At 43.0% G+C, this 20,300-nt stretch overlaps 1 protein-coding gene across 3 annotated transcripts in view; it reads right to left on the bottom strand.

The window, feature by feature from the left end:
- MAD1L1 (mitotic arrest deficient 1 like 1) overlaps positions 1 to 20,300 on the bottom strand; it is a 296,765-nt gene that overhangs the window by 105,055 nt on the left and 171,410 nt on the right. For 2 of the 3 annotated variants that reach the window (XM_080617371.1, XM_080617370.1), the window contains exon 13: positions 5,710 to 5,766. The exons of the other annotated variant lie outside the window; for it this stretch is intronic. In XM_080617371.1, the coding sequence (XP_080473497.1) occupies positions 5,710 to 5,766 (57 nt within the window). The remainder of the gene's footprint in view (positions 1 to 5,709; positions 5,767 to 20,300) is intronic. 3 annotated transcript variants of the gene reach the window in all.

The raw sequence follows: 20,300 nt of genomic DNA, 5'->3' as shown, positions 1-20,300 counted from the left end.
GTATTGGAACAGGCTGCCCAGGGAAGTGGTGGCATCACTGTCCCTGGAAGTGCTCACAAACCATGTGGATGAGGCCCTTAGTGACACGGTCTAGTGGTGGCCTTGGTAGTGCTAGGGTAAAGGTTGGACTTGATGACCTAGTTGATTTTACGATTCTACCCTGGACAGAGAGGTACAAGATGCTCCTACAGAAGATGCTTCTGTACAAGCTACTGCTGGAACATCGCGTGGAATCACGTGACCACTCTACTTCCTCACCTTTTAAGAAGACAGAGGGAAATGGAAAGAGATTTAAAGAAAGGTGCAGGATTCATGAGGAGACCAAAGAGCCTGTTTTAAGAGAAGACTGCAAGAGCTTGATTTGTTTAACCTAGACAAATGAAATGCTAGGGAAGAACAACTGTTCTCTATAAATATGTCACAGCATAAATATGAGGGAGGAAGAACAGTCACTGTAGTTTAAGGAGAACATTAGCACAAGAAAAAAATGGCTATTAGCTGCACATATATTTTCAGTTGGAATTGGGAAGATTGCAGCTCTCAGCAGTCTTCCAATGACAGGAATGGTACAAATAACCAAAGCACTTTCAAGACAAACTTGATAAATTTATGAACTGAAGTATATGCTGCAATTGCCTTAGTTACCAAAGGACTCAACTTTATGATCTAAAAGTCCTCTTCCAGTCTTCTGTTACTATATCATTTCATTCTGGATCAGCTTTTTTTGCTGCCTCTTTATAACCAGATTCATGTTTTTCAATCTGATTTGAGAACTTGGTATTTCCCTAAAATTGCCTTAGTGGAACTATTGCTGTGTTCATGCTGCTGCTCAGCCAAGTGCCACACTACTCATCTGTCTTGGGTTTGCTGGTCTCATGTAAGGTGTTAGGATAAGATCTGTCAGATGGGAAGGAGATTTGCTGGCACCTTGCTAAATCAATTCAGAAATGATGAAATACACTTTTGATCGATGGAGACTTCCTCCACTCATCCGTCGTCTCCTTTCCCCTCCCAACCTGTTGGTTCTATATGTGTTGCAGCAAAGCTTCACTGTTATTTATGAGTACCATGGTTCAGTAATCTAATCCCACATTTAATATGGAATTATAATATAGAGAATGTACATTTCCACTAATGACCACCACTTTTGTTCTTATGCCTGGGCCATTGTATTTCTTAGTTTGTGCTTAATAACTCTAAAACAAGAATTAAACAAACTACATTGGTAAGTTACCCAGGGCAGGTCTTTCAATAGTGAAGTTCACTTCTTTCATATCATCATTGTTCTAATCTGAAAAGTAAAACGTAACAGAATTTTGATCTTTGCCAGAGATTTCTCTGAAGTACCAGAAGTTACAGTTCTTACAAGTCTGGAAGTTTGGTGCAAGCACTAGAAAGGATTGTCTTTCAAAAAAAATGCAAACGGTTTATAGCCTGTGTGCGTCTCTTGTTGTTGATGTATTCCTGCTGCTGTGATCTTCCCAAACTCTTTGTAATTAACCGCATTGCCTCCAGTTAACAGCTAGCTCCCAGTTACAGCACACACAGTGTTCTCAGTTTCCTTCTTTCATGTATTCTCCCTTCCATCTTCCTAACTTTTCCTGATAATCACCAGTGCAGGTACTGACTGACATTTAAATTAATCCAAAACACGATGGTTTCATCAGACTGAACACATGATTTGGCTCCTTACCTATTCCTGACCTGCTGCCATTAAGTAAAGGTCTCCTGTTCTTTGCAGAATGTTAACCCACACTTTTACTCAAGGCAAGGGGCATTCATTATTTCATTTTAAGGTATCTTCATTTCCTCTATACGGACACTCCATTTATACCATTCACTTTATGACAGCTACATTCTTGGACTTCAAATCTTCTTTACCTCCCACCCTGCTAAGCAATTCTTCTGATTCTTATATCCATCCTTTTTAATCTGCTGGAGAGTGAAATATAATTTGTTCCAATGAGCAGTCTAACAGATTTCAGAGCCCACATGGGCCAAGCTGTCTTTTGAAGATGAAAGCCAAAAGATACCCAGAGCACTTCAGGGCAATGAAAATACAGGTGATCCAGTTTTAATACCAAGCTGACTTCCCTCAGGGATTAATGATGGAGAAAAAAATCTCTTGACATGAATGCCCCCTGCTCCAGACCCAGACTGAGAGTGTCAGATCAGGGATCACAGCTGTTGCTGGATGGCAAGCTTGAGCCAAACAATTTCCTCCTGTCTATAATGGGATATGAAAAAGGCAAATAAAAATTAGACAAACTAACACATTTTCTGCTTCCCTCCCTCAGGGAGAGAAAGAAAAACAATGTAACAAACAAGAAAGCATTCCCCACAAGCAACATTTTGCTGTGAGGGAAGCAAGCTCTCAGCTCTCTGCCAGTAGAGCATTAAACTAACATACCATAAGAAGACAGATCCTTAGACCACAAAACAGGGAGCCACTTGTGAACTCTGAGAGCAATCTCGTGGCACATCCTGGAGATAAAGATGTTGGAGCAGGAGCTCTGATGAAGAAAGCTTCCAGTGCTGCTAAAATGGTCAAGAAAGATGCATACGTGCATACACAGCAATTGCAGGAAAGAAGTGTGCATGGGCATCAACACCAATTCACAACAAATCCCATTATTTCAGCAAATAAACACAAACCCCACAGATGTGTGGGACAACTAAATCATCTGAGCCCTATCAGACCACTGACTCTGGTAGGTGCCACTCCTGACTCAGAAGACTGCTCCCTTACAACAGGAACACACTCAAACTGTGAATACAGCAAAATAAATAAATGAAGGGTTAGAGGGAGAAAAAAATCAAAGTTTCACTGTTAATTACACAGCACAATGATAAGGGTAATTTTTCTTAAATCAGAAAATAAATTCAAGGTTCAAATTCCCTGAAGGATATAAAATATTAGAGGATTTTTTATGGTTGTAATCACAAACCCACTTCTCCAGCCACTACCGGCCGTGTCTAATTAGGGCAAAGGATGTTAATGATACAGAGGCCCAGCCCAGAGACGTCCTCCCTTGCAATATTAATTTCATTTAGGGAAAGATGCATGAATTGTGCTTATACAAGCTAATTACTCTGGGTTTGCTAATTAATACTGGAAAGTCGAACTGCCTTTGTCTTGTCAACTGTAATTAGCTGGAGATGTTTAAATTTCTTTCCTTTTTTTCTTTTCTTCCAGTAGTAAACTCACTGTTATCTGGCAAGCAAGGAAATCATACACCGAGTCCTCAGTGCAGTCTGGGCAAGTCCATCTCACTTTCCTACAGCAAGACCTTGTGCCCTGGCCTTGCATGGTGTCTCCTGTAGCACACACCACCCTTCATCTCTTCCCCACGGACACAATTCCCTGAACTAGGTAATGCCCCCTCCTTCCAAGGACACAGAGCATGCTGCTACTGTCTTCAAACTCCTTAGTGAGATCCAATCAGCCAGTTTACTGCCCTCACAGCACATTGCTTCATTGCCAGTGGTATGGGGAAGGTGGCAAAGCCATCAGCACTCTTCAGGGTGGCAGCAGAGATGTCACCTCTACAGAGGTTTATCCCAGAAGCAGACCGAAGGCTCAACAAACTGTATGATAGCACCTTACAGGTGTTTATTCCATTTCAGTTAGGGCCATAAGCCTGTTTGCAGAATGGCTGATGAAAAACAATATCCACATCCATCAGCACCCAGAGCAGGACGAGCCCTTCTGCATCCCCCCAGCTGTGGAGGCTTAACATCAAACTAACAAGCAGTGGATCACAGGTGAAAAAGGGGGAGAGGAATGAAAGGGAAGGCGAGATGCCAGGAATCCAAATCAGGCAAACAATTGCTTTAAAGGAGTCTGAAAATAAGGCCATTCAGGTGAGACTCTGATCTGGAGAAGAGGGAGAAAAAAACACTTAAGGAACATTTTGTTGTTTGGCAGGGAGGAGAGTGGGGCTGATGGTATAACCGCTGAGCACTGGGGCAGGCAGCTGATAGAACAGCCCCATGCAAAGGCACCACACTTCCACCAAAAACACTGTAGAAGATAAGAAGTGACACATCTTCCCTTTCCAGGGAGATTTCACTTGGGGATGCAGAAGAACCATCTACTACCAGTGAGAAGAAGCAATGCTGTCAGGTTTCCCCTCAAAAGGGAGAAAGAAGCAAAACCAATCTCTCTCCCTCTGTATGAAGCAATTTTCCTATATTTACTGAACACAATTCAAAATACTGAATAAAGCCTACACCTCACAATTGTCTCAGCACCACATAGCACAGGCTATTTGTGTGAGGCTGAGGTAAGCTTTACTGGATGATCACAAGGTGTGCAGTCTTCCCCTGAGTAACCGTTGGGAGTAGGCACTGAACACTGACTGCTGTTTTATCCTCTGCTGATGGATGATGCACAACACCAATTAATGCTTCAACACTGGAAGTTCCAGTTTCTCCAGCTCTCTGCTGGCCTGTTCAATACAACAAACTTTTAAAGGCAAACAAACAACTCAAAATTCAGGCTTAATAAGAAAACTTTGGAACGCTTAAAAATGCCACACATTACAACACTTGAAACGTAACAGCAGATTTCCCTCTGGTAAGTAGAGTGAGCACAACGGAAAATTGATTATATAGAATTCCAAACTGTAAAGAGGCAGCACATAATGAGATCAGATGGGAAATAGGATTCATTCAGTTTTCTTTGGACATGGCAGTTTTGACCTGTGTCACCACAGAAAGCAGCTGGGCATACAAAACGTTTGCCCTCAATGTAACAGCACCCCAGAACTGGGATCATTTAACACTCTCATTATAAAAAAGCTGATGTTGAAACAACAAGGAGCGCAAATTACATCAAAGATCCTACCATATGTATGGCAACCTCTTAATAGTACAGCAGGGACATGTCAGTTCTGCCCTTCAGTATCCTAGTAGAGTTAAGCACAAGTCTAAAAACACTCATGTTAGCACTGGAGTTTATGATTTGGATGTTAGAACAGATGTCTGTTTAGTACCTACTTACTAGCCAGTGATGCATGCCTGTTTTTTCATTAGTAATAAAGTTAATCCAGTATAAAACACATCTATAGAATGAGTGGGTATCTTGGGTACTGCTCAGGTTTTTCTTGTGACTACAAAAAGCTGCAGGAACCTCATCCTGTTAGCAAAAACACTGGTTCACAAAACAACTTAATGATTACACCTCATTTATTCCTGAGTAAGGAGAATCATATACAATACTCACGAAACTGCACATAAACTTCTCTATAGCCTGGTTTTGTGGCTTCTATTATTTCTGCCCCTTAAGGGAACTGCCAATAAAATAGACAAACCCAGCAGAAAATTAACAGATATTGTAAAAAACACTTTGTGGCAATTCTGTTGTATGTCATCTGCTTGTCCTTTGCACACTTGAGACTGAATCAAAAGCCCCCAGAGAAAGGAGTTAATTCAGTATGAAATCCAGTGCTTGCTTCTAATCTAGAACTGCTAGCAAAGAGAAAGGAAATTGCCAAAAAAAAGGGAACACAGACCACTAGATCTCATCCAACACTTATTCCAGGTGACTATGGTGCTAAGAGTAGCAGTAACGATACTAATTTTTACAATGTTTCTTTGTTATTCATTTCTGAATGTTTGAAACTGATCCACTGTTTCAGTGAACTGAACTTTGCATGTTAATGTTCTGTAAAACACTGTAAAAACCCCCAAAAGACAAACACTTACCATCTCTGCTCTTTCCTTGTGATTCCCCACTTCTTCTAGAACTTGAGACAGCTGAGCCTTCAACACAAAGAAAAATAGGAAATGAAGTCCAGATCATATTATCAGTATGAAAACTGCACTCCTTGTCACACCCCCACCCCCGTCCCCCAAGTACAGACTTCTATAGAATCACAGTAATTCAGACTGCAAGAAACCAGCTCAATCCCTGCCCAGAGCAGGCTCAGATCCTGTCACTTGAGTTCCAACTATCACAAAGGGGTGAACTCCAAAACCTCCCCGAGCAACCTGTGTGCACTGGGTTTGCATAGCAAGGTTCTGGTAATGGGGGGCTACAGGGGTGGCTTCTGTGAGAAGCTGCCAGAAGCTTCCCCTGTGTCTGACAGAGCCAGTGCCAGCAGGCTCCAAGACAGACCCGCCAAGACTGAGTCCATCACTAGTTGGTGAAGGATAGAAAAGACTTGACACATTTTTCTTCAGGAAGAGGCTGTGAAAACTTTTGGACAGGAGAGACATAATACAAAGGGATGGGAGAAATGAGAAATACAAGCAGGAAATATTCCATAATTTACCTGATGTATAATATGGCTGAGTGAAAATAACCAAACCCAAACCTCTCACGCTGCTATACTAGCAGAGACCTAGAGGCAACCCTGCACAGCAAGCCCAAACCAGCAGCATGATAACAGCAGATCAATATGATTTGGAGAAGCAATCAGATAAGAATTAAATCACAGAGTAGGTTTTCTTCATTGCATTTATTTCCAGGCAGCTCATCTCAAAGGGAAAGAGTAGCTAACTAGTGGGAATTCAGAGAACAGCAACCAAACTTACTAGATTACTGGAAGAAATGATTTATGAAGATTAAAAGATTTTTTAAATGTATGGTTTGCCTACAACTCCCACAGAAGAGCAAAAGGGACATGTTTAATGTGTTGAGAGTTGTTACAACAATACAGATGGAAAACAGGAGGCTTTTCCAGGACAGCAGATGCTGTCTGATGCACTCATGGGCCGGAGCGGGGTCCTTCCTGCCCGTGCCCACATAGGCAGGCATGGAATCACGAGACAAAGCCCCAACTTTCAGTGAGTCCCCTGTGCCTGCTCTCGCCTGGCTGTGAAAGAGATGATCTGAATGCTTTATCACGTCCAGTTTGTAAACATTAGCCCTACCCCAGACTTTTTATTAGCTTAAATCAAATATTGAACCTAGCTCAGCTGTTAGAGGACAGCTGCTTGCAAAGTGATTCACTGCCATATTCCTTCTAGGCCACAAGAAAATACAACCTAATCACCAGCAGCATGACAGATGCACACATTTTTAATTATGAAGAAGAAACTGGGCTCTGAACTTATCCCCATATCTCACTTCATCAGAGGGTTTCAGGGAAGCTGCCAACCACCACAGCCATGGAAGGAAGGAGCTGCAGAAGGCCCTGGAGTGGTGCTGAGGCCCTGCACGCAGCCCCGCTTCAGGCATTTACGAGAACAGACCTGAAAGAAATAGTGTTATGTTGTTTCTGGGAATTTAACTTTTCAGGAGTGAACTGCTGGATTTCTCTATTTAATCATCTCTGGCCACTTCCAGCCAACAAAAGCATGAGCAATGAACCCGAGCCATTCAGGGTGGTCAGGAAGGACGTGGCATGCAAGAGTCCTTGACACCTGCACCAGCAGGCACAAAAGGGTTATCTGTAGCAAATGCAAGAGCAGTTTGCCAGTCCCATCTCGGAGTTTCTTAGAATCACAGAATGGTTTGGGTTGGCAGAGACATTAACGCTCATGCGGTTCCAACCCCCTGCCATGGGCAGAGACACCTTCCACTAGACCAGGTTGCTCCAAGCCCCATCCAGCCTGGCCTTGAACACTGCCAGGGATGGGGCAGCCACAGCTTCTCTGGGCAACCTGTGCTAGGGCCTTACCACCCTCACAGGGAAGAATTGTTTCTTAATGTCTAATCTAAATCTCCCTTCTGTCAGTTTAAAGCCATCTCCCCTTGTCCTGTCCCTACAGGCCCTTGTAAAAAGTCCCTCTCTCCAGGTTTCTTGTAGCCCCTTTAGGCACTGGGAGCTGTCCTAAGGTCTGCCTGGAGCCTTCTCTTCTCCAGGCTGAACAAGCCCAGCTCTCTCAACCTGCCTCCAGAGCAGAGGCGCTCCAGGCCTCAGAGGATCTTCATGGGCTCCTCTGGACTCGCTCCAACAATTCTCTCTTATGTTGTTGCCCCCAGAGCAGGACTGCAGGGTGGAGGTCTCACGAAAGCTGACTAGAGGGGAAGAACCTCTTGGACACATTCCTTTTGATGCAGCCCAGCATTAAGGTTTATTGCACTGGGAAAAGCAATGTCCTACCTACATGTAGCTCAGGTGTTTTACAGGCTTTTTGATTGATCACATTCAACTTGGTTTCTCAGGGATCTCTCCGTAGGGTAGACTTGCATGTTGAATTTTCAGACTATGCATAAAGTTAACTTAACGCCCCAAGGAAATTCTCATTACTTAATACACATGTTAAATTCCCATGGATCACTGAGTTTCAGCACTAAGAAATCTGATAAGCAAGCAGTTATTAAGAATCAGATATACAAACACATGTAAAGTCCAATTTGCCCACTGAAGGAAACACGAGGTAGAAGAAAATCAAGTAGGAAAAACTCAAACCTTCTCAAGCATTTCAGTCAATTACTTTCAGCCTCAAAAAAAAAAAAAAAAAAAAGAGTTTGTCAATTCAAAACATTCATTTTACATGACAAGACGGCCTAATCTACTGTCAATGCTGCTGTCATCCTAAAAAGAAGAGCATGGCAGGAAGGGAAAGATAACCTGTGCTCTGGCCTCACAGGGATACTGCAGCTCAGGGCTGAAAGAGGTGCAGGAATGGTTTCCAAGGAGAGGAACCGATTCAAGCTCCTAAGGAGACAGTTCTGAATTGTTGCTTGCTTCTCTTCATCAATAATTCATCTTTTATACCTCCCAAAAGTCAGCCTTCACTGACAACGCTGGAGGAGGCTGGTCAGGGAGGGTTTAGTGAATGAAGCTGAAGCAACCTGGTGTGTACAACGCAGGTGTTAACACCAAGTGCATCAACAGCCCCATGTTCTTCTTCAGGGGCTGAACGTGAGCTGACTGCCCTGACCAACAGGAAAGTAGCTCAAATGTGAGACTCACTTGTAGGCAAAAATTAACTACTCGGTCTCTAATGAACAGTCTTTCTGTACAGCACAATACCCTCCACTCTACAAGCAATTAGCAAATCGAAGCGTACTCTCTTTGTGGACCTGCATTAATCTACTCCTCGACGTTGCACATTCAACAGCTCATAGGTACAGCACAGCAGAGTAGTAGCAATAGCCAAAGCCATAAAATTAAAGCTTGCTTCAAAAAGTAAGGGAAGTGAAATTATGCATGCTGCATACAGGGGATAAATCAAAACAACCTTCATTTGGAAACATCATTTCAAGTCTTATGCTTCATCAAAAACATGATTCTCTTACCAGTCACATTAATACAAGGTAGTACTTTACCAGGGAGAGAAACAAGCAGCATATTCACTCCCTCAGATTAAAAAGAGTCATTTTTATTCTTCCCCATCAAGGTGAAATACCTGAGAATATACATAGCTGCCCATCCTGGGGTTGTGTTTTCCCAGCTAGAGATCACAACTGTGGGTCCCCAGAAGGAAGGGCACTTGCTGGAAGGGCAGCACCATTGCCTGGAAGGCGAAGAGGAGGAGGTTCAGCCTGGCAGAGCTGTGACACAGCCACAGAATGTGGTACCTCTACAGCACAGACCCTAGGACACCCTGAGCACTGTTTGATATGCAACAGTTGTATGCATATTCAAGTCAAGTGTGACGATTGGCAAATTTAGGTATAATGTTCATTAATAGCTATTTCAAATTAATTAATTTCTAAGATAAACTCTTGCCTCTCCTCTTTGAGAAAGTTAACACACAATTTCAATTTACAAGGAAGGATCGGCTACTGATCACAGAAATAAGGAGTCTTGCATGTTCTGACATGCCAAGTCATTTCAGTTTCCTTGTGCTGGCTGCCCCATTCGCTGGCTAATTTCACAGTAACTCATTTATGTGATCACTTACAAAAGAAGGTATAAGATGAAGCTTCTTGGCTCAAGCTAGATGGCTTTCATGTGTGGCTAAAGTACAATGTGACCTATAACAGGGTCCAAGTCAGCTTATCTTATCTGATAACACAAGCTGGGGAAGAAGAAGAAAAATAGCACATCACCTCTTTCTATCAGATTCAGGAGGCACAAGAAAACACCATGCATCAAAGCTGCCGCTGGAATATAGAAGGAAACCCGAAAATATGGCTTCACTCCCAGGACAGCTCTGATAAGGAAAAAGCACTGATTAGAACACTTACAAGTCAATCAAATCTAAGCCCATATAAGCTGTATGCACCACAATGATGAGTTACACGAACAACAGAGGAGTACCATGAGAACACTCTGAAGAGAAGGTTGCACTCAGTAATTATCTCACACAGAGAAATGTTTATATGATTTTGGCTTGTAGGAAAAGCAGGAGGAAAACTTTGATTTCACAAAAGCCACGGAACAGCTTACTTATGGTGGTGGCAGAGCCTGAGACAGAAGTAACTCATCAGCCACTTGAAGTTTGACTTGAGTTTATTTGCATACTGTGCTCCTGCATATTAAAATACTGTGAGAACTGAAATGAAATTTTCATTAGTGTTCAACGTGAAATCTCACCCATGGGAGCAAACTTCCAACACTTAATGCATGCATTTGCCTGCTTATGCATTAAAGTAATATATCCGTCTATCCCATGCTAACCAATACCTTCTGCCTTCAACCCCTTAGCACACCAGACTGGTAGCAGTACAGTATTGTTTTAGCATCTCTGAAGTGCACTTCAAAATTCCAATGGGTTAAATGGTCATTTCTAATTTAAAATATTTCAATGCTTTGTAGATGGAATTACTGATCTTTCACAGAATGGCATCAGTTGAGATCCCAATCAGGAAGACAGTTGAGTATCAGACATTGCTAAATAATTTTCTTGCTGCTCAAGATTTCTGATTCAATTTTGTTGTTCTCAAGAATGTTTTCGTGGTTATAAAATCAACTGCACGGCCTTTATGAAGTGAGAAATAACAGTTACAAAGAAACTCTGGTGCTGTCTCTAAAGCAACAAATCCACCATGTTATCTTCCAGAAGCTGGGCTGGAGGCAGGGGAGGCTCGGTCTGATGCAAAGATGAAGGGGAAAATCCCCCAACGACTTCTGAATGTGTTTCAGAAATGTACATACTGATGATCTTAAAGGTCTTTTCCAACCTTCATTCTGTGATTATCTACAGTGAAGTGACATTCACTGCCTTGCAGAAAAGCTGCAATAGGCAAAACAGACTGTTACTGACATAATTCATATTATGTAGATTGCAGAACAATGCAAAGCATATGTCTCAGGCCACAGCTTATGTGGTTTTCCATCTAATTTACCCTTTCTTCATTTTACCTCAAGCAAGGAGAGGAAACAGAGGAAACTAGAACGCCTGTCAGCAAGACGTCCCACATCTCCAGGGACTCCTGCCCCTGGGCATCACAGCAAACCGCAACATCCAGGGGCTGAAGGGAACTGCTTTGTGCAGAGTAGCCAAGGGTGGTTTTCAGCCCAAAAAGAGCTGCTACTTCGAGTACCAGTTTTCTACTGGATTTGATGTGTAGCAGGGAAATGCCGCCCCCAAGTGAGAGACACAAGCAGCTGGTTACCAAAAGAATGAATAAAGAAAAAGCTCTTGGGTGCTAAACAAAAAAATGATACTGCAAATTGAAAAATTGCTGAAGTCACAGTTATAATTACTGAGGATACAGGGAAAACAGCTGCAAGATACAGGCTCTTGTCAACACACTATCAAGATTTACTGGACAAAGAGATAATAACCAAAGCTTTCTATTGATGTTAAGTCTCAAGGACAGACCAATCTCTCCCCTTCTCTTTTAAGAGACACACTCACTTAAGTAATGTCCAGGAATATCTGACAGTAAGCTTATTATAATGAAATCACCCCAAACTCACTGGTTAGGCTATGAGAAAGGGGTGTAAACAAAGACACAGTGGAACAACTGATCTGAGCAAGATGGGATTTTAAGCAGAAATTGCCCACATCCTTATTCCTGGCAAGTCACTTGATCTAGCTTAAAATAAGCTGCATAGGTCCGCAGCAGAGACCTGGCTTTTGTTCCCACTCTGCCTAACAACTGCTGAGACCTAGGGTGAAGGACTAAAATCTGTGAAACTCCTTTTTTCTCTCCCTTTAATGTAAAGGTAATACTCACTGTGTAAAACCAAGCAAAAAATCTCTGGCCAAAGGTAATCCCTGAGCACAAGGTGCCACTATCAACATAAAATGCACCTGATGGGCCACACCACTCAGGCTGTAGAAGGATTAAGCAGCATGTTAACTGCAGAACTCAAGCACCTCCATGTTTGGAGGTGGTAAGAACCTCATCTCCCTGATCCTCAAAGCAAAGGTGACCTTCACAAGGGCAATAAAATATAAAACCTAGAGAAAAGTTCTGAACATCCCAAAATCTGTTCCATCAACACTGTTCACAGTCTCCTGGGCGGGTGCTGTCAGGTTAAGAATACATTACCCAAGCGAACTGGGAGATGGAAAAATGCAGAGCATTGTGTTCAGGAAAGAATGAGTCCCTGCAGATCAGGCTGTCCTATGCCAGACTAAAATACTTCCAAAGCAAGCACGTAGGTGCAGGTAGGCAGGAAAACAAGGGCTCAGGTGTTACCAGATTTTTCATGTGGCAAAGAAAGCATCAGATGTGTAAAAACATCTCAAAACAAGAGCAAGCATTTGTTGTTTTACTCTTAGCTGCAGAGGCGAGACTGAGGGAGAAGAACAGAGCAACTTCTCTCTCCTCCTGTTTCTCCTTGATGTTTTCATTCAACACCTTGTGAAGCAGGAGCACAGAGACCAAAAGATTAGCACAGCTCTGCTGGGAATAACACACTTGCACAATAGGTCCTGCCCTCCATCCTAATCAAATGGTGCTGCAGCCCCTGTGGAGAGACACAGTGCCAAACAAAAACTGTGAGTTTGCAGCTGCTTCCTCCACAGCACAGGGAAGCCTCACTGATGAAACTCTGCCAAGCCAACTGCTTCGAGCATCATGCAGTACAGCAGCTCCTGGATGGACACGCACAAGTGACTGCTGGACGCTGATAGACTCTCTAAAGGAGTCATTTCCCATCTCTGGAGCACCCATTATAAAAGCCTCTGCCTCTCTCTTTGTGGTCTCAGGATATTCCTACCTCAGGAAAGCAGCGGAGTGTGCTGTTGTAGCAGGGCGTCTCTCCTCTTCTGCTGCTCCCCTGGCAGCAGAAAGATAACCTGGAATGAAATCTGCCCAGTGAGGACTGACCACAAAACTCTTGCCAGGAATAAAACAGATTATTAATATATTAGTGCAACTAAAAAACACTAGAGTTATCAGCCTATTCCATAGGGAAATAGCAAAACTGGTAAGGAATACAAATCATGTGGAGGACACTAAAGAGAATTAACTTTATTGTGCTGTGATCAAACCTCTAAACCTGAAATTAAGGGATACCAGCACCAGATTCTGAGACAAATGTAGCACCTCTGGGAATCTGGTTATTCATCACTATTTCAGTGATCTGAAAACAGATACCATAAGCAATTCTGGGATCAGTGAGCATGACGTTTTCTTCAGGTTGTGTTAACCCTTCTTGAACCGAGAAGCAATGCTAGAGAATACACGCAGAAGACACAGCAGCTAACAGGCAGAATCCCTTGCTATAAGATACAATAACAAAGTTGGCTGGGGAAAAGGGAGCAAATGTTTTGTGCAGTTGTTAAATTTTCTGGCAAAATTTTAACTCCAGCATATTATTGTATCTTTTCTCCTTTAGTTTATCAGCAGAAGGAGTTCAGGCTCCAAACCCCCATATTAATGAAAGCATTCACCAAATCCAGAAAAAGGGCATCTCAAAAGCTAAAAGTGGTGGCAATTTTACACCCAGCATCTCTACCAAACTATGAACTTTCCTGCTACTCCTTCCTACACATTTTTACCAGTACCACCTCCCTGGATCTAAGTTCTCCCTCTGTCAGTTGCCTCCAACTAGGTCTGATAGTTAAGAGGGAAAGAAATGACATTTAGTTGATGAAGCCTGTAAATTAGCCAACAAAAATGTTCACTCTAATCCATTCATCAGAAAAAATGGTGGAATTACATCTTTACCTAAAAAAACCCTTCTAATTTCAGCCCAATGAGTCAGCACTGCTGCATCTCATCACTAAGAATGATTCATTGTCCCTGCACTTCTCAAAGTCAAGATTAAGGGTATTCACCCCAATTCACTGTCATCTCATAATGACTCTGGTTCCAGGCACTGTGCTTGCATAGAGTACTGTTATAATGATTTATATGAGTGTGTCACTTTTAATTTAAAGGTATAAAGAGCAATTGCCAGTCTACCAACCATAAAGGAACATTTTCTTTCCAGTGGACTGACAGGTGAATTTTCCAGTTGAATACCTGGAAAATATTCTCGCTGAAAAGAAGGGGTATCTACAGCCTACGGGTGGCAATGCTTCTGAAGACACAAGTGGATGGCCAGTATCTTTGGACAGAAACACTAATACTTCATTATGAGTGAACAGAAGTTTTTCGGAGGAGGTAGAATCCAAACAAATTCAGACAAAAGCAGTATGGATGGAAAACCTCTGGCCTAAGAAGAAGCAATAGTGAGAAAGAGAGTTTTGTGCATGGATTAGACCCCAGCCAGAAGATCTGTAGCTAGATGAGACAGGAATGTCAGAAGCTAAGCAGCAGCACAGCTGTAGTTTTCTTTTTGTATGAGTCTCCTAATCTCACAGTCATTTTGATTAACCTTTCTAACTATTAAACCAAGGCCACTGAACAACCCAATCTGACCTTAGCACACGTGAACACTCCATGGCAGAGCCTTTCTCTAAGCTGCCCAAGGCTCTCTGGCAGTTGGTGATGTGCAGTAATAGCTCAGAAAACATGTCTTTAATGATGTGTGTGTGCTGTGGCCCTGTCTCTAACTGTACCTCACAAACAGACTCCCAACAGGAGCCCTCAGGCATGTTGGCACACTTCCCAGTGCAATTGTTGTGAGCCAGCCGGCAAATGCCATTAAGGAAGTGAAAATCCATGTTGAAATCAAACTTGTTTTCTTCTGGGTTCATTTTACTCTGGTTTCTTGTCCTGGTTCTCTGTACTACTGCACAGGTTGTGCTAGCTCAAATAAAGGTCAAGGAGGGGTTTAAGCCAGCACTGCCCCTGGACTGAGAAATTTCAGCCACCATATTTTTGGCATCCAGCAGAGCAGTGGGTGAAGTGCCTAAGCCTCAGAGGGTCTCCAACACATTTCAAACCCTTCTGGAAGTTGCTAAGTAACAACACTGTGACCCCCCCAGACAAGACTGCAATATTTGCTCTGACAAAGCAATGCCTGTATTGCCCTTGCTTCTGCCCTGGGAACACGCTTGCTGAAGACCTGTCTCTGTTGCCAGAGAATTTCCAGTCTCTAGTCTGGGTGTGTAGTTTTTTTTTCTAGTCTGGGTGTGTAGATTTTGCCCAATAAAGCAAACATTATATCTTAAACACAGCTACTATAATTAGCAGAAGCTCACTGCTCAATTTCCCTTCCAGACAGGGATTTCCAAATGTCACAGTGTGCTTAGCACAGCTGATCTGCACCGATGGCTGCTCTAATCATGACTCACATGAAGGCCCAGAGTAAAGAATCAAGTCCCATCATAGGAAGTGAGATGAAAAACCAAACAGGGTAATTGTCCTCCTTAATTTCATACCTTCATTTTGTTGTATTATCTGTAAAAGGCAAGTTTAGCAGAGAGACTCTCCACTGAAGAAGGTATATTCACACCCAAGGCCCATCAGGAACTTCTCTTGAAATGTTATGCCTGCTCTCTATCAGCCCCCCAATGACTCTGCCTTGTCCTGCCAGGGTACCATGGCATAAAGACAAAGAGCAGTAAGGGGCAGACGAAAAAGGGGACAAATCCCCCAAACTAAGTACAGCTACTGGCTACTAAAACCCTTTTTCAGAGACTCAGGCAAATGCACAGATCCAATCTAAACCAGTATTTGCTTTCAAAATCCGTTTTGGAAAGGCAAAACCAACCTTAGTCCTTACCAGTGATCTGCAGCATTAAAAACCAACCCTGCAAAGTACTTTTTCCTAACACATTCCTACCTACAGCAAAGAGCTCCTACCCTTGAAGGAGAATGCCAGCAGTTGCAGTGCCAGGTATTGCATAAAGCAGTGGTTTCCAGCCTCCTTGCAGACAAGCTTGACTTCAAAACCCCTGGCAATGCTCCACACCTCAGCATGTCCCATGGAGCCAGCAGAAGTCCAGCTGAGTTTATTAATGTAGGTCTCATGCAACATCTCACCTGTGATGTACTTGTGCCTCACCCACACCTCCTGCCTTGCTGGTTGGGATATGCTCATATAAACTTCCTCCACCTCTCCAAAGCCCCATGAAAGACTGAAGATGGTTAGCACCAATCCTGCTCAACAAAAGGAGAAACCAAAGCACACAGATTGCATGACCTTTGCAAGGCCACAGAGACAGTCACCAGTTATGATTATAATGTTATAGCTCATCAGTTTTGTACTACAAACAGACTTTAGAGGTAGAATTCGCCTGACATTGTAGGGAAAAAAAGGGAAAAAGAAAAGGTGTTAACAGTCCTTACACTGAAAAAGTAAAAAGTCCTCCAAGATAACAAGCACCCTCAAATAAAAGCAAACATCCCTGTGCAGCACGGTCACGCTCCTGTAACTTCTTTTGTAAGCACAAAACTCTTCCACTTTTGAGAATTTATTCAAAATAAACAAGTCCCAGTGGGATTTAAGCACACTGCAGAGGCTCCAGCAAAACTCATCTAGAAGGAAGCAAACTAAAGAGATCCTCTCTTGGCACGCTCTTGAAAGGAGGATTCACCACATTTCTAATTGACTGCCACCATGGCTTAAGTGAATCATCTATAAATAGGCATCAAATGCAAAGCAAGCACTTGAAGGGAAGAGCAAGAGTTTTGTTTTCTGTTGTTACTGCTTAATGGTTTGTTGGGAAGGAGGTGGCTAACAAGGTGGAAGAAATGTGGAGAAAATGTGAAGAAACAATAAAGGATGGGCTGTGGGAAGGAGGGATAAAAAGACATGAAGATATTCATGTATGAAGTATGAAGGAAGATATGTTTTTTCTTTTAGTTTTCCAGAGGACTGAAGGATGAAGGATGGTGGAAGGTACGTCAGAGCATCAGTTAGTAACTGTGACACATGTGAGGTAAGCAGGGAGTAAAGAGGTAGCAGAGGCAGCACCATCACACACAAAACATGACACCCAGCCACGATGCTGACTTTGGTGCAGTTATTCAGAAACAGGTCTCAGGCTCTACATTATGAACTAACGCTGCTATTCAAACCATAAGTACACAGGGAAAAGATGCTTGTGACTTAAGATTGAGGATGCTTTGGAGATCCCCACATACTCACTACTTGAAGAAGGCTTTTTTATGTTATCAGTAAAGTCTTATCTGAAAACTCAAGCTCCTGTGGGCTATCTTGGACTCATTTCTAGTCTTTTCTACATACCAGACTCAACATTCTCTTAAGTGCAGTCATTAAGCAAAGCACTGGCAGTGTTCATGCAGGCGTCTTGTGGTAAGAGTCATCCAAAATAGGAGTGGACTCAAAACTGTTACAGTTAAGCAGTCATCACATTATAAGAAAAGTGAAAATACTCATGTCAATAAGCAAAAGAGCTGAGGGAATCTGAGTCAATCCCAGAGAGGATTTAGTTTCTGGAAAGCACTGGCAGGAAAATTTCTAATAAACTCCATTTGATAACACTGAATAACTGTTTCTCAAAATAACCAGAACTTATATTTCACAGCTCCTGTTCTAACCTGCCTGCTCACCCTCCTCTTTCCCACAGCCAGTCTGACTGCCCACAGCATCCCAGCCTCCAGCTTCCCGGCATTCATCAAAGCAGCCAACTTAATCATTCTTTTAAATTATTTCTCTTAATCCTATGCTCCTTCATTCAAGACTGAAGGAGGCTCTCATAGAATCCAAGGAGCAGAATCACAGAATGGTTTGAGTTGGAAGGGACTTTAAAACTCACCAGTTCCAGCCCCCTGCTATGGGCAGGGACACCTTCCACTAGACTAGGCTGCTCCAAGCCCCGTCCAACCTCGCCTTGAACACTGCCAGTGATGGAGCAGCCACAGCTTCTCTGGGCAACCTCTGCCAGTGCCTCACCACCCTCACAGGGAAGAACTTCTTCCTGACGTCTAATCTCCCCTCTGTTAGTTTAAAGCAATTTCCCCTTGTCCTGTCACTACAGGTCCTTGTAAAAAGTCTCTCTCCAGATTTCTTGTAGGCCCCCTTCAGGTATTGGAAGATTGTTATAAGGTCTTCCCTGCACTTTCTCTTCTCCAGGCTGTACAAGCCCAGCTCTCTCAGTCCGTCTCCAGAGAAGAGGTGCTCCAGCCCCTGTAGCATCTTTGTGGCCTCCTCTGGTCCAGATAACCTTCTGGCTTCTCTTTCCAAGGACTTCTACTAGCTTTAAGATCCTTCACTACTCCTACAAAGTCCCATCTTGCAGCTCCATGGCAGATTTGTTGAGCACATGAAGTCTGTCAGCGAGCAACCCAGGACCTCCTCAGAGCCTTCTCCTCTGGGGATGGAGGCTTTATCCCATGCCAGCTCTGCACAGATCTACAGCTTTCTCAAAATTAAATCCTTTCCTCCTGCAGGGAGGTGGAGAAGGCTGTCAATATGGTCTGTAACCCAAACTTTTAAACTCCATCGGTTAATATCTTCCCTTACTTGGTTCGGAAAGGGTATGCAAGGGGTAAAAACCCAGTTGCAGTGACAGGAACAGAACAAGTAAACAAACCATCCTTGCACAGGACAGGCACAGTATTATTCTCTGTTTGCCAACCACCAGTTTAATTTGCATTGTAAAAACTTGCAGGAGATTAACTGTGAGGGCAAAGTATGGGATTAATCAATCTGGGGCCGAAGCACCTTGTTTATCCATAAAATAGAGCAGGAGGAACAGAAGTGCATATTTCCTTAAATTGCCCCATCAGTGCTTCTCAGTTTTGGGCTGAAAGGATTAACTACAGAGGGAGCACTGCAATTTTACCTTAGACATGGTCCATTTGTTCCTTGGCCCTTCTGCTGAGACTGCCAAAGAAGATGCCAGACAGGATGGTATTTTTCAGATGCATGTGTTTATCTTTTCTGAGTGAACCAAACAGCATCTCATTTCAGGAAAGCAATCCAGCAACTCCCAATCGCTTCTCACTCTAGCAAATGCAGACTGACAAGGCAAAAGGTGAAACAGCTTGATGGTCCCATTAGAAACCTTTGAGTTTTCCTGCACCTGAATGCCTGTCTAGCAAAGCCATGCTATAAAAACATAAAAGATCTCCAATTGGCAATGAAAGGAGAGAAGTCAGAACATATGCTAAGATCATCTCAGTTATTAGCTCCTGCCACACAGGCACAAGATGCAGTGAATTGTTTCCCCATCACACAGCACGGGATGCTCCAAGGCTGGGAGTGCCGTTTCAGAGGCATGTAAAGGCTTGCTGGTGGATGGGCATTAGGAGAGATGGTGAGTACACACACAGCTGATGCTGCCGGCAAAGTTAAATCAAGCAACAGAGCCAGGGTAAGGCAACATGGAGATGACAGACAGTTCCCTTCTGTAAAGATTTGCAAGTAGGAATTGTGAACATTCTTTATTTTAACCTTTTTATTCACGCTTAAATTTCCTTTCTTCTTAACCAAGCAGATAAACAGCTACAAAGCTTCCCCTTTGCCTAAAGGTGGCTGGCCTCAGGGTGACACTAGCTTAATTGTCCAGCCTAGGCTGACCCATGCTAAAAATGTCTTGCTTTTTATGGAAGAGGCCATGCAGGAAGGGTGCATAAAACGTGCATTTGTTGTGGCTGTATTTGTGCCATGCAGCAGTTCTCAGGTATTCATGGAGACTCCAGCATGACCTTTCTCCCCCCTTTGCTGTTCAGGAACAAGAACAAGTGGAATCCAAAGAGCAAATGGAATGTAACAGAAACTAATATCCACAATAATTACAGCAATGTGTAAAGTGTTGATGGGCTGTAGAAATCAGATACAATGAATTTGGGTCTTGCCTGGCCTAAATAAAAAGGTGCTCATTATCTTGAGAGGAAATGCCACTTATGAAGGATAAGGTCATGCTGCACTGTGAAGATAAATGTCATTTCTCTATATAGCTGTGAGAGTCTCACCTACTGTCTTCAGAAATGTATGTAAACAGCAAACCAATAAAAAGCCTGTAGAATTAGCCTGGGACACTGTTATTTTAAGAGCATAACGTCAGTCACGTGGAGTTCTTTAGATATGCTTTCCTGAACACATGTGTACGCACTGGGAACACATATGTAGGGACACACATGTACCGACATTGTCCTCTCAGGTCATAATAATCCATTAAAAAAAAAGAATTGAAAT

The sequence above is a fragment of the Psittacula echo genome (assembly GCF_963264785.1).
Source record: "Psittacula echo genome assembly, chromosome: 5".
Taxonomy (NCBI): domain Eukaryota; kingdom Metazoa; phylum Chordata; class Aves; order Psittaciformes; family Psittacidae; genus Psittacula; species Psittacula echo.
The sequence above is the reverse complement of the archived record's forward strand: the minus strand, read 5'-3'. Positions and strand labels throughout refer to the sequence as shown.